The sequence below is a fragment of the Vitis vinifera genome, chromosome 17 (assembly GCF_030704535.1).
Source record: "Vitis vinifera cultivar Pinot Noir 40024 chromosome 17, ASM3070453v1".
Taxonomy (NCBI): Eukaryota; Viridiplantae; Streptophyta; class Magnoliopsida; order Vitales; family Vitaceae; genus Vitis; species Vitis vinifera.
The window spans coordinates 7,069,014-7,084,578 of NC_081821.1; the positions used below are offsets into that span (position 1 = coordinate 7,069,014).

The window sequence follows — 15,565 nt, forward strand, 5'->3', positions numbered from 1 at the left end:
CTTATGAGTAAGACCTTGATGTGATTATATATCATTATGGATTGAGTCATTGTTGATGGAGGCTGGTGACAACATGTATTTTCAATAAAGACACCATAATATCTCATGAGATTGAGATAGTGTGCTCTATTGGGTGATTTAAAGGACATATAATCTAGAAGACTATGACCATAATATTTCCTTTAATGAAAATTTGACATGAGCTCCTTATAGGTAGAGTATGTTAATTGATCACATAATAAATAAGATTTATAACTTAAAGATTGGAGAAACAATCTTGATAGGTGATAACACTATCTTATTAGATTATGAACATCGATTTATGTGAAGTTTGCATGTTATTGATAGTAGGTCATGAACTTGAATTTCGTTTCGTTGTTATTTATATAGGGTACTAGAGTGAAGTTAATTATTTGTTGTGGGATGTTGAATTAACTTCAAAATTAGATTATGAGGGATCTAGAACTCTTATGGGGCCTAGTGGTCCTTGCTCGAGCTTATGTACCTTGATGATATGGTTTATGAGGGTTGGATTGACTCTAGGTTTCCTTTTATGCATAAATCCATTTTGGTAATTATGCAAGGTTGCACAGGACTTAGTGAACAAAGTCTCTAGATTGGACTAATTGATTAATTAAACATTTATATTAGGTTAATTAATCAATTAGGACTCATTTTGGGCTAAATTGACCCAAACCTTTAGTGTACTCAAGTCACTTAAACCCAGTTAGGGAACCTTATGAATACCCTTTTAGGGGTTAAGGTTTTCATAACTTTTTAGAGTATCGTCTTCCACCTCTAGAGAGAAGGGAGCCATAGCCTCCTCTTCTTCCAAAGATGCACCCTTTAGAGTGTCAATATCAAAATTAGAGCGATCAAGTCGAAGATCTTAGGTGTATGAGACTTTTAGATACTTCAAACATCTTTTTCATCATGTAGAATTGATTCAAAGAATGCCCAAATCACAGGTAAAGTTTTCTAAAGAACTATTATTCTAGATTCTAATATTAAAACTTGAATTTTTTTGCTTTCATTGCTAGGATCTAAAGCCTTAGGAAGTTATTCATGCATCGAACCAAACCTGGGATAGAGAACAAAGTGATCCGAGATTTCCTATAGCAAGTTCTCAATGTGTTTAGTGAGTACAAATTTTGATAGTAGATCTCTACAAGATGGGCTTTACTTGGACATTTTAGGCTTGAATAACATTAATTAAAAGTACGACTATTTAATTTCAAATTAAAGATGCTTCAAATTTGTTTTTCAAACCTTTAAACTTGTTTTTCAACTCATTGAAGGCTTGAAGAGCTTCTTTAATCCTCAAAGGCTTGAAATGCTTCTTAAATCCTTAAAACAAACTATCTCCAAGTCTTTTAAAGAGTGAAAGTTTACAAATCTTAAAGTATGCCTATAGTATCTTAGTTCTTGAGTAAACTTGTGAAGTTCAATGCATGCGACTTGTAGGACCTATGAGTTCTTCTTTATAAGTTCTTTGCCACATGTCAAATGTCAAAACATCTATTCTTTGTTCAACTTGAATCAGCTAAGGTCTTTTGTGTCAATTCTTGCTTATCTAAAAAAGTAGACTTTTTTTTTTAAATAGAAAATAAATAAAAATTGGAGCTTCATTGAGCATAGAGGTTCACAAATAATTATAGTCAAGTTTGATGTGGCATCCCTTTGTCATTAGTAATGATACTTTTGCCCCCACTCATGTTGTTTCAAGTTCTTTAAGAGATATATTTTCACTTACATTTTTCATTATACTAAGTTCTATGTTATGTGCTTATGTAGTCAATTCACTTGATTTATAGTAAGATGTGGTAAGTTCTCAATGCATTCGGTGCATACAAATTTTGATAGTAGAACTTTCCAAAAAATTTTCTTTTCAATTAAAACTTAAATTTGTTCATTTTTTTATATGGTTAAAATTTGTGTACACAAATTTCTCTAAAATAGAAAAAATAGTTGAGCAAATTGAAATATTTTATTGATTTAGAAAAATATGGGTACAATTTCCAAGTATCATGCTATTCTTCCTTTCTAGTATTGTTGGTTGAGGCTTATAAAAAATTCAACTTGGGTCTTGGTGTGACTTAGCCTTTAACATAACTTGAGATTTGCCATGTCTTGAGCCTTTAGGTATTTTGGATCTTGAGTTGACATGAACCTAAGCTTGTTTTAGTCCTTAACTTGACTTGGGCCTTAGTGTGACTTGAATCTTAGCGGTCTCAAGCTCTGGCTTGATTTGAGTCTTGATGTGACTTAGGCTTCTAACTTGATTTAGGTTTTGCTAAGATCGGGCTTGGACTTGATTTGGATTTTGATTTAACTTAGGCCTCAATGAAACTTGAGCTTTGGTGTGGTTTAGACCTAAACCTTGACAGATTGAATAATGTTGACTTAAAGTATGACTATGTGATCTTGGATTAAAGATACTATAAAATTGTTCTTCAAATTCTTGAATATTCGAAAGCTTCAAGGCACTTGAATCTATGCTCTTTTGTGGCCGAATTGGTGGTTTTATTCCTAAGGAGCAGATTGGTAGATTGGTAGAACTTCAATGCACTTTACCACTTTTGACTTTATTTATTTTTTAGTCCATTATCAAACTACTCTATTATCAGTGAAGGAGTTCTAACTTTGGATTTTAGACTCAAAGAGAGCAAGAAGCTCTTCAAGTTTGGATTTTAAACTTGGAGAGAATATGAAGCTCTTCAAGTCTTCAAAGATTCAAGAAAACCTTTATTTATAGGCCTAAATTATTATTATTATTATAGTTCTCTTCATGATAATTATTCAAAATTAGTTGATTGATAATTATATTTTTATAATTATAAAAAACATTTAATTTATTTTTTATTTGATTAAAATACTAATATTCCTTTGCTTGCGCCTCATGTGGCATATGCCCTATTTTATTAAAGATATGAATTACACAGCAATAAAGTGAATAAAAATTACCACTCTATTATCGTTTGTTGAAATACAGAAAGTAATTTTCCCTATATTTAAATAAATAGATAAATAGCTATATAAATTTGTTAGATTTATAATAATGTTAACTGCACTTCATGATCCCTAAAACTAAGCCTTGAGATGGTTGAGTCTTGTGATATAAACCTAGATAGGTGTAATTTAAAATTGGGACAATTGTGATATTAGATGTTATAAAAGGTTTACCCTTATTTTTAAATGTTAGTTAATTGACAATATCACAATGAAGCAATCTTATAGTCAAAGATGAGGGTTTGAGTTCAAGAGTATCAATAAAAACTAGCTTAAGTAAGTCTTTTATTAAAACCATAATGGTCAATAGATTTCAAATTTACATTTGCAATATCACTTTTACTCTCCGATGTCCCTTTTAATTAAAATAATCCTTTCAGAAGAAATTTTTTATTAAAAGAAACATAACAACATCACATTTAGGAAAATAACTTCCATGTATTGAAAACCCAGACATATAAACCCCCTTTTGACATTTTATCTAATAATCACTTGATGTGAAAAAAAAAGGATTAGAAAGTTGTTGAAAGGTACCTTTATTCTAAATCAATCATATTCATGTTTTTAAAAGATGAAAATCTTTCTTCAAAATTTGTAGTTTGTAAGTAACTTTTAATCAAATAACCCTCTTCAAAATCCAAGTCAACATGACATGCCATTCAATTACACTTTTGATAATCAAGGCCATTTCAAAACCATGGACTTTTCAAAATCCTTGTGAAGGGAACACATAGACCATTAATTATAGCTTGACAACCAAATTCCTTGAAGTTTCTGCTTCTATGTAAATCAGATTATGAGTGGCCATCGCTTCCCTGATAATCAAGAAATGAGCTTCCCATCAGGTTGCATTCAATGGAAAACCTTAGAATAAATATCACTCATTAAACAGTCAAAAGGGTTAGGTACATATCATAGTCTACTCCGAATTTTTCAAGCCAAAGTTGTTTGTATGCAATTGACTAGTAGCTCTCCCTGCAGGCCATGAAGGTGAAAGCTCTCCCTGCAGGCCATGAAGGTGAATTTTCTATTCCATAATTAAGGTTAGGTTTTTTTCTGTTTATTTCTTTCTGACCGGCATGTTAAGAGAGATGCAAGAACTTTATATAAATCAAGCATACCCACCAGATGGCACTCAAGATTCATAGAGAAACTGAGATAGAAGGAGATGGGAGAGGAAAACAAAGTGACGTTATATGGAATGTGGGCTAGCCCTTTCGTCAGGAGGGTTGAAATTACCCTCAAAATTAAAGGCATACCTTATGAGTATGTAGAAGAAGATTTGAGAAACAAAAGCCAGTTGCTCCTCCAGTACAATCCTGTCCACAAGAAGGTTCCTGTACTTGTCCACAATGGAAAACCCATTGCTGAATCATTGGTCATCCTTGAATATATTGAAGAAACCTGGAAGAATGGTCCTAAAATTCTTCCTGAGGATCCCTATGAAAGGGCCAAAGTTCGCTTCTGGGCTAGCTTTATCCAGCAACAGGCGAGACAGTCTGTATGCCTATTGCCTAGCAACTGTTTATTTCAATTCTTTCTCAATGGTTTAGGATCATTTGTATAACTGTGAGATTATATTGATATTCTTCACCATGGGGGTAAAGTGCTATAACAAAATTCAGTTCAGATTGATATGCAAGTTTTTTCAGGTTGATGCGAGGACTAATGGCTAGTTACCTATAAATGCAGTTATTTGATAGCTTGGTCTCAGCAGCAAAAAGCAGTGGGGAAGCGCATGAGAAAGCCATGAAGGAAGTGTTTGAGAAACTGACTGTTTTTGAAGAGGGAATGAAGGACTTCTTTCCAAGTGGCACTCCTCATTTTGAAGATGAGAATATTGGTTTCCTGGACATTGTATTGTGTTCGCTGTTTGGCCACCACAAAGCTCAAGAAGAAGCCCTTGGTCTGAAGATCATTGATCCAGAAAGGCATCCACTGGTATACTCTTGGGTGACAGCTTTGAATGAAGTACCAGCTGTGAAAGAGTCTCTTCCTCCTCATGACAAGATGGTGGCATTGATTCAGTTTCTTAGGCGAAATGCCCCTCACCGATCTTCTGAAGCTTGAGTTATAGCTTGATATGGTGGGTCTGTGCAATGTTCTTTGACAGGTTTGCCTTTATAGTTCTAGCCACTTGTGGGGAATAAGCCATAGTTAGAGCCAAACCACTTGTGGGGAATAAGCCATAGTTAAATTTTGTTTCGATTTATTGCCAGAAAAAATGCTTTTCCTTGTTCTTGAATACAGCTTTACTAAATAAAACAGAGAAAGAAGAGCTTGTCACTAGATCTTTTCTGCAGTAGGGATACTTAATAACAATATAAGGATGCTAATTACACTAAGAAATAAAAAATCAGCCTGATTTCCTAAGAACACTCTTTATATGCACATTAATCACCTTTAATATATAGTGCCACTTTTTGTAGTAGTGACTCTATTCAACTTGCAGAGATCCATACCCTGTGAAGGCTGCCCTCTGACTTGTGGTTAAATAAATGCCATGGCAAAAGGGAGTCTTTATACAGAAGTTAAGCATGAACCATGCTCCAAGGAGCTGTTGCAATTTAACTATGAAATCAACTTCATGAGCCATTATATTGCAAAGGGTTTCAATTTTCAACACCTTTGTTGTGCGAAAGACGAGGGACTACATCTTCTATTTAGATTTTCCTTTGAATAAGAGCATGTTTGGAAGTTATTTTGAAAGAAAAAAAACTAAAAATGCTTTTTAATGCTTGAAAGTGCTCTGATAAAATAATTGGATGTTTGATAAATTTTTGAAAATCGCTTTTTAAGAATCAAGAGATTCATTTGAAGTGATTCTCAAATGATTACTCAAAATGATTCCTAAACAATAACTTGATAAATGATTTTTCAAAAATGACTTTTTTTGTTACATAATACTGAGCCAAAAACTCTATTAAAATACCTTCTTTTTTTTTTTCTTTTTAATTCATAACACAATAGGAAATGACTCTCTTTAAAAGCGTTTCTATTGGAAGCGTTATTAATTAAAGCACCTCCAAAAGCTCCCATTTGTTTCTCAAACACATGAAGTGGGAAGTCTCCTAAAATAAATGTCTAAAAAGCAAAAGAGTATTGTTTCTTAACTGCAGGACACTACTACCAACCCTAATTTTTTCACCGTGAAATGTTGAGAAAAACATTAGGTATAGTTTCTTGAACGACTTGTTAAAAATACTTCGGTTAAGTCATGTACCTACATTTAAGTTTCATGTGAGAAGGTCGTTTGACATTATATAAATGAGTTCTTGATCCTTCTTTCCACTCATCTTAATCCTATGTACATGAATTTTATCATCATTTATACAAACATTAAGCACAGATTAAGGAGAGGGAAGATACAAGGTGACTTACTTTTACAACATAATTTTGTAAATAATTTAGGTAATACAAGCAAGTTTTGTGAATTTATTTTGGTTAGTTTAAAATAAAGTTGAAATGTTATTTACTTGATCTTCTAACAGGCAATCCTTAAGTCAATGGTGAGAAACTGGGATTCCTAGACATTGTATTATGTTCGATATTTTGGAAAGAGCAAGAAGAAGTTCTTGGTATAAAGATCATTGACCCAGGAAAGCATCCACTGATATCCTCATGGATAAAGATCATTGAACAAGCAGCCTATGGTGAAAGATGCTCTGCTGTTGGTTGTTCATCAGTTTAATAGACAAAGCTATTTTGCCTCCATGGCTCTTTGATTCAACTTCACTCATTAAAATCAGTAAAAGAAGACGTGTCTTTGAATCTTTTCCAGAGTGGGTGTTGAGGCTTCGCGTCCCTGGTGATCCACGTAGTTGCCAAATGGATGGACGCACGATCTCAACCAATATAGATTCTTGATTCAATCGTTCCACCTGCAAAAGGCGTCCGGACGGGGTGTCCGGACGCACCCTTCGATGGTTTTGTCAGTCATAGTTAGAGAGAGAGAGGTAATTCAGTTGGCCTTTTACTAGGTATAGCAAGCTTACCTTCCTCTTTGTGTGAAGGTTCGTATATATAGTATCAGAAGTTTTGTTCCCCTCTTTAATGGTGGGGAGATATTTTGTGTTGTCATGATGACACTAGGTGGTGGCAGGGCCATCATCACCCTACGGGCGGCTGACAGAGATCGTGGTAGGTGATTGTGGGAAGTGATTTGTTGTCACTTCATCTTGTCCTTTCACTCTGCAGGTAGCGGAACGTGGGCCATGGCAGACTGTTGTGATAATGTGCAAGACTTGCTTACTTCAGTCAATGATTTGGGCAACGTATCCGGATGGCCTGTGCTTAGTCGTTCGGATGCATTTGTGGAAGTCGTCCGGATGTCATGCTTATGAGTGTCGTGTGCTTCTCCTTGAGGTAGTTCTGATAGGAGAAGCGCGCCACATGTACTCTTGGGGAAATTCGGATGGGGTTGACCCCGGATGAGAATGTGTGCCACGTGTCATCAGGAGATGTGTGCCACGTGTTATCAGGGGGAGGGGTCTCTACAGTGGGGACAGTTCTTAACCACACAGATCTATGAGTCCTCTCATGTTCAATTTGACAGTTGAAGATGGTGACAGCTTAACGTCCCATAAAGACTCCTTCAATGCATGTTAATAACAATTTCGTAGGCATTGCACTCAATGAGGTCCATGGTGCCATCACTACCAGTTTCTGTACTAGTGTCCTTCTGAACTAGCAGAGCACTACTCCCTTAGAAGTGAGAATACCCTCCTTGATTTCTAGTCAACCAAATCCCACAATGAAGTGAGTCCTCATATCATTTGAGCTACAACTGAGCTCAGAGGAATCGTGAAATTTACTAACCATGAAATCAACTTCAAGAACTAGAAAACCGTTCTCAGGTGAATTAGGTAAATGTGATTGATTTCAACTTACTTAAGAAACAAGAAATTTTGGTCATTACATGATCAGTGAGCTAATCCTTGATATGTTTTTAATAGAAAATCCATAACATATGCACTTATTTTTAACCAGATAAAAGGAGTTAGTATACATCCCATATCCTATTATTAAGAGGCTGAAGAAATGGTCCAGCTGTGAATTGTTTAGATTTTAAGTTTGGTGACTTCTTAGAAACTTGGCAAACAAGTTAAGTGATATGCTGGAACTCTATATAAGGTGAGCATTCAAAAGAATAAGCTCAAAATCCAAGAAAAAACTGAGAGGGACGTAAGGAGATGGCAGAGGAAAACCAAGTGAAGTTACATGGGATATGGGCTAGCCCTTATGTTAAGAGGGTAGAAATGGCCCTCAAACTTGAAGGCATTCCCTATGAGTATGTGGAAGAAGATTTGAGGAACAAAAGCCAGTTGCTCCTCCAGTATAATCCTGTCCACAAGAAGGTTCCTGTACTCATCCACAATGGAAAACCCATTGCTGAGTCATTGATCATACTTGAATATATTGATAAAACCTGGAAGAATGGTCCTCCACTTCTGCCTCAGGATCATTATAAAAGGGCCAAAGTTCGCTTCTGGGCCAGCTTTGTCCAGCAAGAGGTGAGAAAATAGTAGCCTATATTTGTATTCGTGCATGCTCATTATAAAATATATTCTAACTCCTGCATTGCATGACTTACCTTCCTGTTGTATAGAATAAGGGGCTTTTAAAATTGATTCTAATATATTTCATTTTCTTGCATATGGTTTAAGATTGGTGGTTTACTTACTTGCTAGATTGAATAGAACCCTGCTGTTGAAAAAACACTAAAAACCAATCACTCTAAGAACTGAGAACATAACTGGAAATAAGCAGTGAGAAACCACAAAACATTCTGCATACACCATCAATCATGCGCTCTTGGGTGATTTAAAGGACATATAATCTAGAAGACTATGACCATAACATTTCCTTGAGTGAAAATTTGACATAATAAATAAGATTTATAACTTAAAGATTGGAGAAACAATTTTGATAGGTGATAACATTACCTTGTAAGATTATGAACATCGATTTATGTGAAGTTTGCATGCAATTGATAGTAGGTCATGAACTTGAGTTTCGTTTCGTAATTAATATTTAAATAGGGAACTAGAGTGAAGTTGATTCTTTGTTGTGAGATGTTAAATTAACTTCATAATTAGATTATGAGGGAGCAAAAACTCTTATGGGGCCCAGTGGTCATTCCTCAAACTTATATACCTAGATGATATGGTTTATGAGGGTTGGATTGACTCTAGGTTCCCTTTTATGCATAAAGCCAATTTAGTAATTATGCAAGGTTGCATAGGACTTAGTGAACAAAGTCTCTAGATTGAACTAATTGATTAATTAAACATCTCTATTAGGTTAATTAATCAATTAAGACTCATTTTGGGCTAAATTGACCCAAACCCTTAGTGTACTCAAGTCATTTAAACCCAGTTAGGGAACCTTATAAATACCCTTTTAGGGGTTAGGGTTTTCATAACCTTTTAGAGTGTCGTCTTCCACTTCTAGAGAGAAGGGAGCCATAGCCTCATCCTCTTCCTAAGATGCACCCTTTAGAGTGTCAAGATCAAAGTTAGAATGATCAAGTCGAACATCTTGGGTGTATGAGACTTTTAGATACTTCAAACATCTTCTTCATCTTGTAGAATTGATTCAAGAACGTCCAAATCACAGGTAAAGTTTTCTAAAACACTATTATTCTAGATTGTAATATTAAAACTTGTATTTTTTGTTTTCATTGTTAGGATCTAAAGCCTTAGGAAATTATTCATGCATCGAACCAAACCTAGGATAGGGAATAGAGTGATTCGAAATTTCCTATAGCAAGTTCTCAATGTGTTTAGTGAGTACAAATTTTGATAGTAGAGCTTTCAAAAAATTTTGATAGTAGATCTCTACAAGATGGGCATTGCTTGGATTGTGTAGGCTTGAATAACATTGATTAAGAGTATGACTATTTAATTTCAAATTAAAGATGCTTCAAATTTGTTTTTCAAACCTTTAAACTTGTTTTTCAACTCATTAAAGGCTTGAAGAGCTTCTTTAATCCTCAAAGGCTTGAAATGCTTCTTAAATCCCTAAAACAAACTATCCCCAACTCTTTTAAAGTGTGAAAGTTTACAAATCTTAAAGTATGCCTATAGTATCCTAGTTCTTGAGTAAACTTGTGAAGTTCAATGCATGGGACTTGTAGGACCTACGAGTTCTTCTTTATAAGTTGTTTGCCACATGTCAAATGTGAAAAGATCTATTCTTTGTTCAACATGAATCTACTAAGGTTTTTTGTGTAAATTCTTGCTTATCTAAAAAAATAGACTTTTTTTTAAAAAATAAAAATAAAAATTGGAGCTTCATTGAACATAGAGGTTCACCAACAATTATAGTCAAGTTTGATGTGGCATCCCTTTGTCCTCATTAATGATACTTTTGCCTCCACTCATGCCGTTTCAAGTTCTTTAAGAGATATATTTTCACTTACATTTTTCATTACATCAAATTCTATGTTTTGTGCTTATGTAGTCAATTCACTTGATTTATAGTAAGATGTGGTAAGTTCTCAGTGCATACAAATTTTGATCGTAGAACTTTCCAAAAAAATTTCTTTTCAATTAAAACTCAAATTTGTTCATTTTTTTATATGGTTAAAATTTGTGTAGACAAATTTCTCTAAAATAGAAAAAATAGATGAGCAAATTGAAATATTTTATTGATTTAGAAAAATGTGAGTACAATTTCTAAGTATTGTGTTATTCTTCCTTTCTAGTATTGTTGGTTGAGGCTTATAAAAAATTCAACTTGGGTCTTGGTGTGACTTAGCCTTTAACATAACTTGAGATTTGCCATGTCTTGAACCTTTATGTATTTTGGATCTTGAGTTGACGTAAACCTAAGCTTGTTTTAGTCCTTAACTTGACTTGGGCCTTGTTGTAGCTTGAATCTTAGCGGTCTCAAGCTCTAACTTGATTTGAGTCTTGATGTGGCTTGGGCTTCTAACTTGATTTAGGTCTTGCTAAGATTGGGCTTGGACTTGATTTGGATTTTGATTTAACTTAGGCCTCAACTAGATTTGAGCTTTGGTGTGGCTTAGGCCTAAACCTTGACTAGACTGAATAATGTTGACTTAAAGTATGACTATGTGATCTTGGATTAGAGATACTATAAAATTGTTCCTCAAATTCTTGAATCTTTGAAAGCTTCAAGGCACTTGAATCTACGCTCTTTAGTGGGTGGATTTGTGGTTTTATTCCTAAGAAGCAAATTGGTAGATTTGTAGAACTTCAATGCACTTTATTACTTTTGACTTTATTCCTTTTTTAGTCCATTATCAAACTACTCTATTATCAGTGAAGGAGTTCTCTCAAGTCTGGATTTTAAACTCAAAGAATATGATGCTTTTCAAGTCTTCAAAGATTCAAGAAAACCTTTATTTATAGGCCTAAATTATTATTATTATTATTATTATTATTATTATTATTTTATAGTTCTCTTTCATGATAATTATTCAAAATTAGTTGATTGATAATTATATTTTTATAATTATCAAAAACATTTAATTTATTTTTTATTTGATTAAAATACTAATATTCCTTTGCTTGAGCCTCATGTGGCATATGCCCTATTGGATGATTGTGACATTAGATGCAGAGCAGTAAAGTGAATAAAAATTACCACTCTATTATCATTTGTTGAAATACAAAAAGTAATTTTCCCTATATTTAAATAAATAGATAAATAGCTATCTAAATTTGTTAGATTTATAATAATGTTAACTGCACTTCAATGCTCCCTAAAACTAAGCCTTGAGATGGTTGTGAGTCTTGTGATATAAACCTAGATAGGTATAATTTAAAATTGGGACGATTGTGATATTAGATGTTATAAAAGGTTTACCTTATTTTTAAATATTAGTTAATTGACAATATCACAATGAAGTAATCTTTGAGTCAAAGATGAGGGTTTGAGTTCAAGAGTATCAAGAAAAGCTAGCTTAAGTAAGTCTTTTATTAAAATCATAATGGTTAATAAATTTCAAATTTACATTTTCAATATCACTTTTACTTTCCAGTGTTAATTAAAATAATTCTCTGAGGAGAAATATTTGATTAAAAGAGACATAACAACATCACATTTAGGAAAATAACTTCCATGTATTGAAAACTGGACATATAAACCCCCTTTTGACTTTTTATCTAAAAATTGCTTAATGTGAAAAAAAGGGATTAGAAAGTTGTTGAAAGGTACTTTTATTCTAAATCAATCATATTCATGTTTTTAAAAGATGAAAATCTTTCTTCAAAATTTGTAGTTTGTAAGTAACTTTTAATCAAATAACCCTTTTCAAAATCCAAGTCAACATGACATATAGGCCATTCAATTACACTTTTGATAATCAAGGCCATTTCAAAACCATGGACTTTTCAAAATCCTTGTGAAGGGAACACATAGACCATTAATTATAGCTTGACAACCAAATTCCTTGAAGTTTCTGCTTCTATGTAAATCAGATTATGAGTGGCCATCGCTTCCCTGATAATCAAGAAATGAGCTTCCCATCAGGTTGCATTCAATGGAAAACCTTAGAATAAATTAATATCACTCATTAATCAGTCAAAAGGGTTAGGTACATATCATAGTCTACTCCGAATTTTTCAAGCCAAAGTTGTTTGTATGCTATTGACTAGTAGCTCTCCCTGCAGGCCATGAAGGTGAAAGCTCTCCCTGCAGGCCATGAAGGTGAATTTTCTATTCCATAATTAAGGTTAGGTTTTTTTCTGTTTATTTCTTTCTGACCGGCATGTTAAGAGAGATGCAAGAACTTCATATAAATCAAGCATACCCACCAGATGGCAATCAAGATCCATAGAGAAGCTGAGATAGAAGGAGATGGGAGAGGAAAACAAAGTGACGTTATATGGAATGTGGGCTAGTCCTTTCGTCAAGAGGGTTGAAATTGCCCTCAAAATTAAAGGCATACCTTATGAGTATGTAGAAGAAGATTTGAGAAACAAAAGCCAGTTGCTCCTCCAGTACAATCCTGTCCACAAGAAGGTTCCTGTACTTGTCCACAATGGAAAACCCATTACTGAATCATTGGTCATCCTTGAATATATTGAAGAAACCTGGAAGAATGGTCCTAAACTTCTTCCTGAGGATCCCTATGAAAGGGCCAAAGTTCGCTTCTGGGCTAGCTTTATCCAGCAACAGGTGAGACAATCTGTATGCCTAGCAACTGTTTATTTCAATTCTTTCTCAATGGTTTAGGATCATTTGTATAACTGTGAGATTATATTGATATTCTTCACCATGGTGGTAAAGTGCTATAACAAAATTCAGTTCAGATTGATGTGCAAGTTTTTTCAGGCTGATGCAAGGACTAATGGTTAGTTACCTATTAACTGCAGTTTGTTGATAGCATGGTCTCAGCAGCAAAAAGCAGTGGGGAAGCGCATGAGAAAGCCATGAAGGAAGCGTTTGAGAAAATGACTGTTTTTGAAGAGGGAATGAAGGACTTCTTTCCAAGTGGCACTCCTCATTTTGAAGATGAGAATATTGGTTTCCTGGACATTGTATTGTGTTCGCTGTTTGGCCCCCACAAAGCTCAAGAAGAAGCCCTTGGTCTGAAGATCATTGATCCAGAAAGGCATCCACTGGTATACTCTTGGGTGACAGCTTTGAATGAAGTACCAGCGGTGAAAGAGTCTCTTCCTCCTCATGACAAGATGGTGGCATTGATTCAGTTTCTTAGGCGAAACGCCCCTCACTGATCTTCTGAAGCTTGAGTTATAGCTTGATATGGTGTGTCTGTGCAATGTTCTTTGACAGGTTTGCCTTTATAGTTCTAGTCACTTGTGGGGAATAAGCCATAGTTAGAGCCAAACAATTGTTTGGTTACGCTGATGGCCTTGTTTTATGATGCTGGATCTTTCTAGATTTTGCTTCAATTTATTGCCAGAAAAAGCACTTTTCCTTGTTCTTGAATACAGCTTTACTAAATAAAACAGAGAAAGAAGAGCTTGTCACTAGATCTTTTCTGCAGTAGGGATACTTAATAACAATATAAGGATGCTAATTACATTAAGCAATAAAAAAATCACATTAATCACCTTTAATATATAGTGCCACTTTTTGTAGTAGTGACTGTATTCAATTTGCAGAGATCCATACCCTGTGAAGGCTGCCCTCTGACTTGTGGTTAAATAAATGCCACGGCAAAGGGGAGTCTTTATACAGGAGCTAAGCATGAACCGTGCTCCAAGGAGCAGTTGCAATTTAACTATGAAATCAACTTCATGAGCCATTATATTGCAAAGGGTTTCAATTTTCAACCCCTTTGTTGTGCGAAAGACGAGGGACTACATCTTCTATTTAGATTTTCCTTTGAATAAGAGCATGTTTGGAAGTGATTTTGAAAGAAAAAAAACTAAAAATGCTTTTTAATGCTTGAAAGTGCTCTAATAAAATAATTGGATGTTTGATAAATTTTTGAAAATCGCTTTAAGAATCAAGAGATTCATTTGAAGCGATTCTCAAATGATTACTCAAAATGATTCCTAAACAATAACTTGATAAATGATTTTTCGAAAATGACTCTTTTTGTTACATAATACTGAGCCAAAAACTCCATTAAAAAACCTTCTTCTTTTTTTGTTTTTAATTCATAACACAATAGGAGACGACTCTCTTTAAAAGCGTTTCTAATGGAAATTTTATTAATTAAAGCACCTCCAAAAGCTCCCATTTGTTTCTCAAGCACATGAAGCGGGAAATCTCCTAAAATAAACATCTAAAAAGCAAAAGAGTATTGTTTCTTAACTGCAGGACGCTGCAACCATCCCTAATTTTTTTCTCCTTGAAATGTTGAGAAAAACATTAGGTATAGTTTCTTGAACGACTTGTTAAAAATACTTCGATTAAGTCATGTACCTACATTGAAGTTTCATGTGAGAAGGTCATTTGACATTATATAAATGAGTTGTTGATCCCTCTTTCCACTCATCTTAATCCTATGTACATGAATTTTATCATCATTTATACAAACATTAAGCACAGATTAAGGAGAGGAAAGATACAAGGTGACTTACTTTTACAACATAATTTTGTAAATAATTTAGGTAATACAAGCGAGTTTTGTGAATTTATTTTGGTTAGTTTAAAATAAAATTGAAAGATGTTATTTACTTGATCTTCTAACAGGCAATCCTTAAGTCAATGGTGAGAAACTGGGATTCCTAGACATTGTATTATGTTCGATATTTTGGAAAGAGCAAGAAGAAGTTCTTGGTATAAAGATCATTGAACAAGCAGCCTGTGGTGAAAGATGCTCTGCTGTTGGTTGTTCATCAGCTTAATAGACAGAGCTATTTTGCCTCCATGGCTCTTTGATTCAACTTCACTAATTAAAATCAGTAAAAGAAGACGTGTCTCTGAATCTTTTCCAGAGTGGGGACAGTTCTTAACCACACAGATCTATGAGTCCTCCTCTCATGTTCAATTTTACAGTTGAAGATGTTGACAGCTTAACGTCCCATAAAGACTCCTTCAATGCGTGTTAATAACAATTTCGTAGGCATTGCACTCAATGAGGTCCATGGTGCCATCACTACCAGTTTCT

General features: G+C 34.3%; 3 protein-coding genes across 3 annotated transcripts; all 3 read left to right on the forward strand.

Moving 5' to 3' along the window:
* Positions 1-3,972: 3,972 nt before the first annotated feature.
* On the forward strand, positions 3,973-5,298 carry LOC100243397 (glutathione S-transferase U9-like). The gene is made up of 2 exons (XM_019226440.1): positions 3,973-4,498; positions 4,702-5,298. The coding sequence occupies exons 1-2, from the start codon at positions 4,178-4,180 to the stop codon at positions 5,077-5,079; spliced, it is 699 nt and encodes a 232-aa protein (XP_019081985.1). The 5' UTR covers positions 3,973-4,177; the 3' UTR covers positions 5,080-5,298.
* A 2,903-nt stretch (positions 5,299-8,201) lies between these two features.
* LOC100265722 (glutathione S-transferase U9) lies at positions 8,202-8,534 on the forward strand. The gene has a single exon (XM_002269036.1). It carries the CDS (start codon positions 8,202-8,204, stop codon positions 8,532-8,534), a length of 333 nt encoding a protein of 110 aa, XP_002269072.1.
* A 4,104-nt stretch (positions 8,535-12,638) lies between these two features.
* Positions 12,639-13,976, forward strand: LOC100260496 (glutathione S-transferase U9). Its single transcript, XM_002269082.4, has 2 exons — positions 12,639-13,158; positions 13,356-13,976. Exons 1-2 carry the CDS (start codon positions 12,838-12,840, stop codon positions 13,716-13,718), a joined length of 684 nt encoding a protein of 227 aa, XP_002269118.1. The 5' UTR covers positions 12,639-12,837; the 3' UTR covers positions 13,719-13,976.
* Positions 13,977-15,565: the final 1,589 nt, after the last annotated feature.

Coding starts and splice junctions, on each gene's coding strand:
- LOC100265722 (XM_002269036.1), top strand. CDS start 8,202: ATGGCAGAGGAAAACCAAGTGAAGTTACATGGGATATGGGCTAGCCCT.
- LOC100260496 (XM_002269082.4), top strand. CDS start 12,838: ATGGGAGAGGAAAACAAAGTGACGTTATATGGAATGTGGGCTAGTCCT. Junction 13,159..13,355: donor CTAGCTTTATCCAGCAACAG/GTGAGACAATCT, acceptor TATTAACTGCAG/TTTGTTGATAGCATGGTCTC.
- LOC100243397 (XM_019226440.1), top strand. CDS start 4,178: ATGGGAGAGGAAAACAAAGTGACGTTATATGGAATGTGGGCTAGCCCT. Junction 4,499..4,701: donor CTAGCTTTATCCAGCAACAG/GCGAGACAGTCT, acceptor CTATAAATGCAG/TTATTTGATAGCTTGGTCTC.